Source organism: Dendrobates tinctorius, unplaced genomic scaffold (genome assembly GCF_039654945.1).
Source record: "Dendrobates tinctorius isolate UK_male_01 unplaced genomic scaffold, ASM3965494v1 ptg000257l, whole genome shotgun sequence".
Lineage (NCBI taxonomy): Eukaryota > Metazoa > Chordata > Amphibia > Anura > Dendrobatidae > Dendrobates > Dendrobates tinctorius.
The window spans coordinates 8,196,425-8,207,196 of NW_027361924.1; the positions used below are offsets into that span (position 1 = coordinate 8,196,425).

Below are 10,772 nucleotides of genomic sequence, written 5' to 3' on the forward strand. Positions count from 1 at the left end.
ACCGGAGTCTGTATGGGAACTTTTGAGTTACTCTGGCCGTGCCGGAGCTTTTACCTCCTATTTTGCGCTGTTTCTGTGTGGCCCTGCTGCTGTGTGTGAACTGGCTGCCGGCCCAATCTGTCCTCTCCGGGTCTTGATTCAACGGGCAACTCGAGTCCTTTCCTTTTCTTACCCCCTCCCGGAGTACCGCTGAACTCTACACCTGTTGCTGCGTCTGATCCTAGTGAGGCTGGTATCACCTCACGTTTTCCGGTTGCTGTATTATATATAATGAATGCAGCCACGGATCCGGTATCCGTCTCTGCGCCCGTTCTGGGTAGTAATTAGTGCTACCCGGTTCTTAAAATGTCCTCTTTCTCTGTCCGTTTTTCCTCAGACCGATGTTCTGTTGGCCCTGAAATTGTCAGTCAGTCCTTCAGGAGCCTGATACTGCTCCTCACACTCTGACCCTCCAGATCTGAACTCCTGGGAATAACTAACTCCTTTTCCTCAGGTCAGAATTGATATAGGGGTGTCTCTGGAGCTCCCCCTTCTGGCCGGAGGTGGTAATGCAGTGTTCCTATTCTTGTTTGTGTCTTGTGTCAGTAACTCTGTGGTGATCCCACTTTTGTGGCAAATACCCCTAGGGGTGCCACACATGAGTTTCCATAGACAGTAATGCTTTTTTTACACAATCATCTGCATGCGCATGACTTTGCATATTTGATGGATTTTTGTTGCTTCCAAAACTGCGACATGTTGCATTTGCCGGACCCCGCCACACACCGAGAAACGACGCATGCATACGCAGACGCATGTGAACTGATGCAAACGTATGCCCCTGCGTGCACTATGTTAAAGATAGGTACACATGATGCATTTGGATTTCTGCGGATAAAACGCTGACCACACAGACGCAAATGTGAAACCTGCCTTATTTTTCAGTTCATTTCTTTGGGTTTTTGTTTCAGGCTGTTACACTCTGTGCAAATAAGGACATTGCCTCACCTTTCTTTGAGCTGGGCAATATGTTTATATACGTAGCTCCCCATTGTTGGGTGTTCATTAGTCGGGATCTCGGCCTTTCTTGGGTCTTTTTCACATTTACATAATTTGACATATTGCAAGGTTTTCATACTAGAGGTTAGTACTAGAGATAGGCAAACCCAAAGAGTGAGTCCGTCCATGCCGAATACACCTACTGTTCGGGCATGGACACCGAACACTGATTTCACCAGGAAGTCTGTGGTACTGTTCAGGTTCATTCCTATGAGCAACGGATGTTTGTCACACTGTCATGTGAATGACAGAGTAGCAAACACCGCTTCTGATCAGCGGTAAAATCATTACTGCCGGTCAGACAGTCGCTGTTTCCACACCCACAGTAGTTTGACAATAAATGGCTTCAACCAACCACTAACCATGAGTGGAGAAAAAGTTTTGGTGTTATCATTCGTATTCTCTGAAAAAAGGCCAAGAAAGCAAAAATTCTGCTGGGGTATGTAAACTTTTGAGCACAACTGTAGATGTCTTATAGATGTCTTTTTATTACTAATCCATGGGCTTGATGTCACAGGACGATACAAAGGTGACGTCAACACAACAAATATGAATCCCACTTGCCACCACTACAAGGCAAGTGGGAAGAGCCAGGCAAATCACCAGAATTGGCACATCTAATAGATATACATTTTCTGGGTGGCTGCGGGCTGCTATTTTTAGGCTGGGGTTGGCAATATCCATGGCTCTTACAGCCTAAGAATACCAGCCCCCAACTGTGAGATTTAGCAAGGCTGGTTTTCAAAAATGGAGAGGACCCCATGCTTTTTTTTAAATTATTAATTTAAATAATTTAAAAATACGGTGTGGGGACCAGCCTATTCTTGATAACCAGCCTTTCTGAAGCTGACAGCTGAGGTTTGTAGCCCCCAGCTGTGAGTTTTTCCTGGCTGGTTATCAAAAATACAGGGTAACCCACACTGCTTTTAATTTTTTTAATTTATTTACAGCGCAGGCTTTGGCAGATGAATACTCCCATCAGCGGCTCCTGCTCTCACTGTTAGCAGCACCAGGCATCAGCTAATGGGAACAGTAGTCCTATCAGTTGACATCATTAAACTTTATACCTGCGATTACAGCTGCGCACTCACACTGTTGTTTGACAGCGTTGGAACTGTGGCTGACTGAATTGAGGTAATGATTTTATTGCCGATCAGAATCGGTGTTTGCCGTGCTGTCATGCACATGATAGCTTGGCAAATATTGGATGTTTTGGCACCCCTTCAAGTGAATGGGGTCCAGTTTCGGGACCAGGTTCTGTTCTGGTACCCAAACCCAAACTTTTAGTAACTGTTCAGTTGAACCTGACGGACCCGAACATACAGGTGTTCGGCCTTCTCTAGTTAGGACTATCCCTAATAGGGCCACCGTGATGTGGTGTGATGGCTTATATTTTTTTTATCAAAACTATGTTATCAAAATACCCAATATTATTTTCATGCACTATGACTATTTTTTATTTAGTTTAGGGAATTTGCTTACTCTGTTTTTACCTTAGATTTTTTCCATTTAGGGGCTAGTGTGAGCATGCGCCTACATGCTGCATGCAAACCAGCTCATATTCCAGTTAATTTCTTTGGGTATATCTTATAATTTAGCCTTAAAAAAATTAAAATGAATAAATCTGCAATTACCATAAAACAAAATCTTAAAAGACGGAATTTAGTAAATCATTACATGGGGACCCAACAGGCATAAATTCTCAGATGTAATCACACACATATTTTATTCTCATGGGTAAATCTATAAATCTATGAGCGTCGGGTCAAGATTTTAGAAGCACAGCTGAGAATTTTACATCAGGACGACCTGTGTTACTAGACTGGTAAGTCAGCCAGACATTGAAATATTCATTTTAAATCACGTCATTAATTTTTATACTACACGGGGGACATAAAACTAATTTTATTACTGGAAATAAATCTGTTAAGAAATGATTAATATTAAACTGAGTGTTTAGTACATTTAAAAGCAGAATATTATATTCAGGCAATGCTGTCTTGATTCACTTAAAGTGATTGATTTTCAGTTTTGAAAAAAATATCTTTTAACTATCAAACAAAAACTACATCTCATCTACATGATACCAACGCGTGTACCATCTCGTGTCTCCTTGGGATATTATCATGAATGCAAAAAAGGAAATTAATTCAAATGTCTGCCAAAAATTGACATTTAAAAATTTGAAAGTGGTGGGAAAAATTTTTGGAATATATTTTTACTAAAAAATATCTAGAACTGACAGAGCTTTAGATTTAGATTGTAGACTGTGAGCCCTCGCGGGCAGGGTCCTCTCTCCTCCTGGACCAGTCGTGACTTGTATTGTTTAAGATTACTGTACTTGTATGTATTATGTATACCCCTCCTCACATGTAAAGCGCCATGGAATAAATGGCGCTATAATAATAAATAATAATAATAATAATTTAATGTTTACCATTTTCTGCCTGTGTGGAAACGATGAGCTGAAACCTTCCCAAGTGGATTGAAAATGTCACGCTCATATTCAAGCCTTTAAGCTCTGCTAAATTACAGAAAAAAAGGAGAAAGGTATTCAAGGAGTGATAACTTTATTGGCAAACCAGAGAAATTATATTTGCAAGCTTTCAGGGCTCAGAAGGCCCCTTCATCAGGCTTTATTGACTTGTAATCTAGGGGCCTTCTGAGCCCTGAAAGCTTGCAAATATAATTTCTCTGGTTTGCCAATAAAGTTATCACTCCTTGAATACCTTTCTCCTTTTTTTTGGGACCTAAGTATTTACATCGATTTTTCTGGCTAACACGGTACCACAATATTATTTTGTATTGTAAATCGTAAGAAATAGCAGAACTAATTTAGCATGCTTTTAAGTACATTTGGTATTTCATGCTGTTGTTCCCTGATATAAGCTCAAATTATATCATTTTATTAAAAACAACAAAAGTTGACTTTGTACTTGTATAATTTTTTATGTTATATTGCATTTTTTACGATTTAGAAAATTTGTAACAATTCTACAAGACTAAAAATGCAAAGGCTTTTCTTGAGCCGAGGGTCACATGACAGTATCTTCTCTCATCAGAGAGGATGGAGCGGATATGGTCCGAGTTTGGTCAGCATGTGAGAATAATGTGATCCGATTTTGTCAGATGAAGAGAAGATGGAGTAAAGAAAAAAATAGTGCACATGCCTGAGTATTTTCTTGGACAGAGGCTTGCGAGAAAAAAATTGCTGCATGCTTTCTTTGCGCCTGATATGTGTCCGTGGGAAAATCAGAGAAGATGGAAAATCTTCTCTGATTTTCCCACGGACACATATCAGACGCAAAGAAAGAATGCAGCAATTTTTTTCTCGCAAGCCTCTGTCCAAGAAAATACTCAGGCATGTGCAAGTCACCATAAAATAACAATGGCTCTAGGGCGATTCGATGCTTTGTCGGATCACACGCGGACCGAAAATACAGTCATCTACACGAGCTCTTACACGTCAGACAGACCATCAATTTTAGATCAGTGGAGTTTGACTACTACTTCATAAACAATGTATGCACAGAGTAATTATCCCACACAAAAATGCAAGAAAAATGCCAGGAAGAATACAGTAAAATGTAGCATTTTTCCTATAAACGCCGTGTGTGAAGAGGCTCCTACGCTGAAAACAAACATGCCGGTTTTGATGTCTAAGCTCAAGACGTTGATGCAAAAAAGAAGAAAAAACCCATAGAAAAAATGGATGCTTCTCCTTCTTTTGTAGCCATCCCTATGTTTCAGAATTCCAAAAGGTGAAAGCAAGACATGTTTTATTATTTTCCAATGTGCTTAACAAATTAAGAACTATTATTTCCTTTTTTTAGATATTTTAAAAATAATGTAAAATTTCTGAACTAATGTTTCATTTCTTTCCTCTTACCATCTCAATATTCCTTACTCTAAAATGAAAAATACTAAATATTTCTAGATGCAAGTATTATTGGTCCCTATTTGCATTCCACTATCTCTTGCATGACAGGTTCAATAGCGCAAACATTTTTAATAGGGTCCATAATCCATCAAATTAACATATTATTGAGATTTATTATTATTATTATTATTTGTTTGCTGTATGGTAACTTTATGATAATTTATGTTTTTATTTAAAATATTCCGGTGCATTTTGTGGGTTGCAGCTCAAATTTTTATTTTACTACATCATGGACTATCTGGCGAAAACACATATGGTCCCTTGATAAATCGGCTCACCAAAAACATAAATGTATTTTCATTGGATAATACAGTGAAACGAATGCACAAGTTTGTTTATGTAGCACATAAAGGTAGAGACAGAAGCCTAATACAAATGAACACAAATTGGGTGAGAAACTAAAAATCCTACAAGGAATGCCAATAAACGGATGTATTAATGGGATGACAAGTTGATCACCTAGATAAGGTATTAAAGTCTTATTCTTCTCTATTTGTTTAATTAATTGATATTCGCTATATTATATGTAAAATCTATAAGACTTTTTCTGCTTTTTGTGATGAAAATGCTAATGAAAAATGAGACTTCTTTGAAGTATTTTTATATTTTGCCATTTTCTGAAGATTCAAAGAATAATCCCTTCATCGCTACTTTTTTTTTCCTGATATATTTGGTCGGAGTTCTCATCAATTCCTCCATTATCACAGTCATATGTCTGGAAGTTCAGTTACATAAACCAATGTATCTCTTTATCTGTAATTTATCCATTGTAGACATATTTTATACATCGGTCACGGTTCCTAAATTGCTGTATATGTTATTATCCGGGAATCACATTGTTTCCTTCTCACAATGTTATACTCAGTTGTACTTTTTCTCAGTTTTGGTGACAGCAGAGGAAATCCTCCTCTTCATTATGGCTTATGACCGATATGTCGCCATCTGCCTCCCGTTACATTATCATCGGATCTTAGGTCGGAGAAATTGCGTCCTGATAACTGTGGGAAATTGGGCAGCCGCCTTTCTAAACTCTTTCATTCTTGTAAGCTCAATATTTTTCATGTCCTCCTGTCACTCCAACGTCATCCACCAGTTCTTCTGTGATCCTAAGGCACTAACAAAGACCACCTGTACAGGAACGATAATGTTGTTTGTTATAGTGGGCATAGAAATTTTAATCTTGGTTGTTATCCCACTGATGGGCACTGTTATTTCTTATATTAACATTTTCATCATCATCTTCAAAATGAAGTCAAAAGAAATCCGAATGAAAGCCTTGTCCACCTGCTCATCCCATATCACCGTCATCTCTATTTATTATGGGACGTGGTTAATAGGGTACCTGATACCACCTTACTCTGATGTTCTGGAACTTGTCGTCAATACAGTATATACAAGTGTTGTCCCCATGATAAACCCCATCATATACAGTCTACAGAATTCCAATGTAAAGTCTGCATTACTTGGATTAGTAAAGTGAATTGGTTTTCTGAAGAATAGACAACAATTAATGATCGGTCATATTGGATTTCCCTTTATTTCCTTTTCCCACAGAGAAACCACATGCAAGCTCAACTTAGCTGAGTGCTTGTATAGGAGAGTCCACTGTACTCAGCCAACTAAGTACACTGCTCAAAATAATAAAGGGAACACTTAAACAACAGAATAAAACTCCAAGTAAATCAAACTTCTGTGAAATCAATCTGTCCACTTAGGAAGCAACACTGATTGACAATCAATTTTCACATCTGTGGATGTCGGGCACTCAGAACATCCTCATGGAGTCGGTTTCTAACCATTTTTGCAGACATGCACACTTGTAGCCTGCTGGAGGCCATTTTGCAGGGCTCTGGCAGAGCTCCTCCTGTTCTTCCTTGTACACAGGCTGAGGTAGCGGTCCTGCTGCTGGGTTGTTGCCCTCCTACGGCCCCCTCCACATCTCCTGGTGTACTGGCCTGTCTCCTGGTAGCACCTCTAGACTCTGGACACTACACTGACAGACAAAGCAAACCTTCTTGCCACAGCTCGCATTGATGTGCCATCCTGGATGAGCTGCACTACCTGAGCCACTTGTGTGGGTTGTAGAGTCCGTCTCATGCTACCACGAGTGTGAAAGCACAACCAACATTCAAAAGTGACCAAAACATCAGCCAGAAAGCATTGGTACTGAGATGTGGTCTGTGGTCCCCACCTGCAGAACCGCTCCTTTATTGAGGGTGTCTTGATAATTGCCAATAATTTCCATCTGTTGTCTATTCCATTTGCACAACAGCATGTGAAATTGATCGTCAATCAGTGTTGCTTCCTAAGTGGACGGTTTGATTTAACAGAAGTTTGATTTACTTGGAGTTATATTCTGTTGTTTAAGTGTTCCCTTTATTTTTTTGAGCAGTGTATATCAACACCTCAAGACCACTGTTCAGCAAAAACAGTAGCAATAAATAACTTTTAATTTGGGAGTTTGAACCTGTTTTATTTTTTACCTCTTATTATTTTCCATTTTCAGTTTTTAGAATGGATAAATAGATTCCAGAATTTTGCTCTTAAAGGGAATTTGTCAGCGGATTTTGTAATCTGAGAGCACCATAATGTACGTGCTGAGAGATGGATTTCAGTGATGTGTCACTTACTAGGCTGTGTGTTGGTTACTCTCAGTACACCAATCCAACACCAGAACCACCCTCAATATTTGATCACTGCACCAAAACCATTTTCAGTAGATAAATACAGAACTAGACCCAACATCAATACATAATTATGGCACTAAACCCATGATATGTACATGAGTACAGCACCAGAACCATCATCAGTACAAAACCCATTATAAATAGATGAATACATTACCTGAGCCACCATCTGTGAGTGAATAGAAAACCAGAACCTTTATCTGTGCATGTGTAAAGGCCCCATCACACATGACGATTTAGCAGCATTCCCGACAACGATATCAATGTGTCAGGATCGCTGGTAAGTCGCTATGTGATCGCTGGTGAGCTGTCAAACAGACAGCTTCACCAGCGATTAGCACAGCGATGCCGAGCGCGCGGCATCACTGTGTTCTGTTAGTTACCAGCACGCTGATGCAGGCAGCTGGTAACTAACGTACACATCGGGTATCCAAGGGACATGCGTCCCTTGGATACCCGATGTGTACGTTAGTTACCAGGTACCTGCATCAGCGCGCTTGGTAACTAAGTGAACGATCCTCCCACAATCCTCTGCGCACTGCAGGGGGCATAACCAGAAGATCCCGGGGAAATTCAGAGGCCCGTTTGCGCCGCTGCGCCTGGTACCATGGCAACTACCAGCACAATCAGGGCCCCCAGGTGCCAGCCGCGTGGCCTGGTGCAGGCGTCCATTCCCCGGGGTGGGAGTGTATAGCACAGGCTGGTGCTATACACCCGAGGGAGCAGAAGTCACAGCCTGCCCACCAGGCCTGCATCAGCACGCTTGGTAACTAATGTACACATCGGGTATCCAAAGGACGCCCGTCCCTTGGATACCCGATGTGTACATTAGTTACCAGCTGATCGCTGGGCTCCCGCCGCTCACACGCAGCGATGCGTGCACTGCTGGCCAGCGAGAGATCAGAGACCAAAGAAATGTCCTGGGCTTTCGTGCAGCGATCAGCGATACCGGCAGGGGGGCTGCTCGCTGATCGCTGTCACACACAGCGATGTCGCTGGTGAGATCACTGTTGTGTCATAAAACTTGTGACTCAGCAGCGATCTCGCTAGCGAGATCGCTATGTGTGACTGGGCCTTAAAGCAACAAATCCAACATTTATACATTAATAAGCTTTTTACAGCGATCAATTGCAAAGTTAGATGAACCCATGCTCTACAACTTCTAGGATAAAATTAACAATAGTAAAACTAAGATACATATGAGTTGCTTCACAAGCAACAATGTGATGGAGATTATACACACTAAAGAATTGATTAGACTTAAAGTGGCTGTCCACCACATTTAGATTAATGACCTGTCCTTAGGATTGGCCATCAATGTCTGATCAGCTGGTGACCGGCACTCCCCCGGCCAAAAGTTCTTACTTATGGAGCTGCCCATCTAATAGTAGTGACTGGTGCTTGGTAATGCACATCCAACTTGTATACAAATCAATAGGTGGCGGATGTGCAGTAACAAGCCCCAGCCACTACAAGAAAACAGTCAGCACTGCAAGTAAGTACTTCCGTTTGTTGTCCGCCACCGATAACAGATGATTGGTGAGGGTGATGGGTCGTAGGCCATCAATGTAGAAGTAATGGACAACCTCTTTGCCACTTAAAGTAAATATATTTCATCACTGTGCCTCCTGAAAACACATATTTAATCACTGCCCTCTGAAAGATTACGATTAATTACTGCAGCTCATGGTTTGAAGATTTCTTTTAATTTGTTTTTCAGCACATTACTTCACCACAGATTGCAACACTGCAAAGGCTCTATTTGTCCCAAAAAGATGTATGTAAAACTCTGAAGTCTTCTAGAACTGTATCCAATTGTTTTAAAGCTCTTTAACTCAAACACAGTCTTGGTATTGTCAATGTGATCTCACCATAAAAAATGACAGTAACCTCTTAGTAAACAACGGCCCATTTATTAACACATTAACTTTTCATAGTTTTTTAAATTTAAAAAATGGTCCAAAATGTGTCCTGTTTAGTCATTTGAGATTGGCCAGACCATTCTAGGCAAAACACTAAATTAAACTGATGGTGTCGCTCTCAGAGGTAATATTATCCTGCTGTGACTGCATAGCATCCTCCACTTCTTCATCACTGATACATTTGTCAAAGAAGGCAAAGTAGGCCAAATGTGATCTGTGTTTGGTAGTACAACTGAGTGGATGGCTGAAGGTGCTTTTTCAGCTTCTGCTTTAGTGCTTCTCACATTCATACCCATGGTTTGTTTTTAGCCATTTATTCTACACAATTCTTTGGCATTACCAATTTTCACAACTGTAATATTAATTTTTGACAATCTTTTTAACCCCTAATTTTTAACCCTTGACAAAAATGTTGTAAGAAAAGATGCTACGTAGGTAGGTACACAAGTGATCAAAATGTGTCTACAACAGGGCACTATAGTGTGGCATTTAAGGATATAACATTTAGCTAAGAAAATAAATGTCCAATGCAGATTTTGTGAGGTAGATAATTGCAGTTGCAGATAAAAGTCTAGATTTCGGGAATTTTCTTTTGTAATTTTAAATAGCAATTATTGCACCTGTAACAATTAGTGTTGAGCATTCCGATACCGCAAGTATCGGGTATCGGCCGATATTCACTGTATCGGAATTCCGATACTGAGTTCCGATACTTTTAGCATATCGAATACCGGAATCGGAAGTTCCCATAATGCTATGAGCCAGTTTGATTTGATTCAGCCAATGACAATCCTCAGAAGTGTGGGCACATCCTGTTAGGCATGTAGGCATGTTAACTACTGGCATGGCTGTGATTGGCTGCTGAAATGATGTCATGATGCACTATAAAAGCCGCCGCAGCCTCCATTTCTGGTTCACTCTGCTGTGAATTCAGTTAGGGACAGGCTGCTGTTCAAGACTGTGAGGGACAGTTAGAGTTAGCGATTTTCACAATCATAGTGTGCTTTACCCAGGAACATAATACACCACTGTAGCTTTCTTTTGCCTTGCAGCAGTGTTCACAGCTGTCTGCAAGGTCTGTGTGAGTGCAGCTCATGCTGAGTAGTGTGTCCTGCAGCCAAGTCTGGTTGTAGGACGCTCAGGGTGTCACTGCCTCATACATATTTTTATTTTTTTGCTGCTCAT

The 10,772-nt window shown here is 40.5% G+C and overlaps 1 protein-coding gene across 1 annotated transcript; it reads left to right on the forward strand.

The window, feature by feature from the left end:
* Nucleotides 1-5,543: 5,543 nt before the first annotated feature.
* LOC141069276 (olfactory receptor 5B12-like) lies at nt 5,544-6,458 on the forward strand. The gene has a single exon (XM_073558729.1). The coding sequence runs from the start codon at nt 5,544-5,546 to the stop codon at nt 6,456-6,458; it is 915 nt and encodes a 304-aa protein (XP_073414830.1).
* Nucleotides 6,459-10,772: the final 4,314 nt, after the last annotated feature.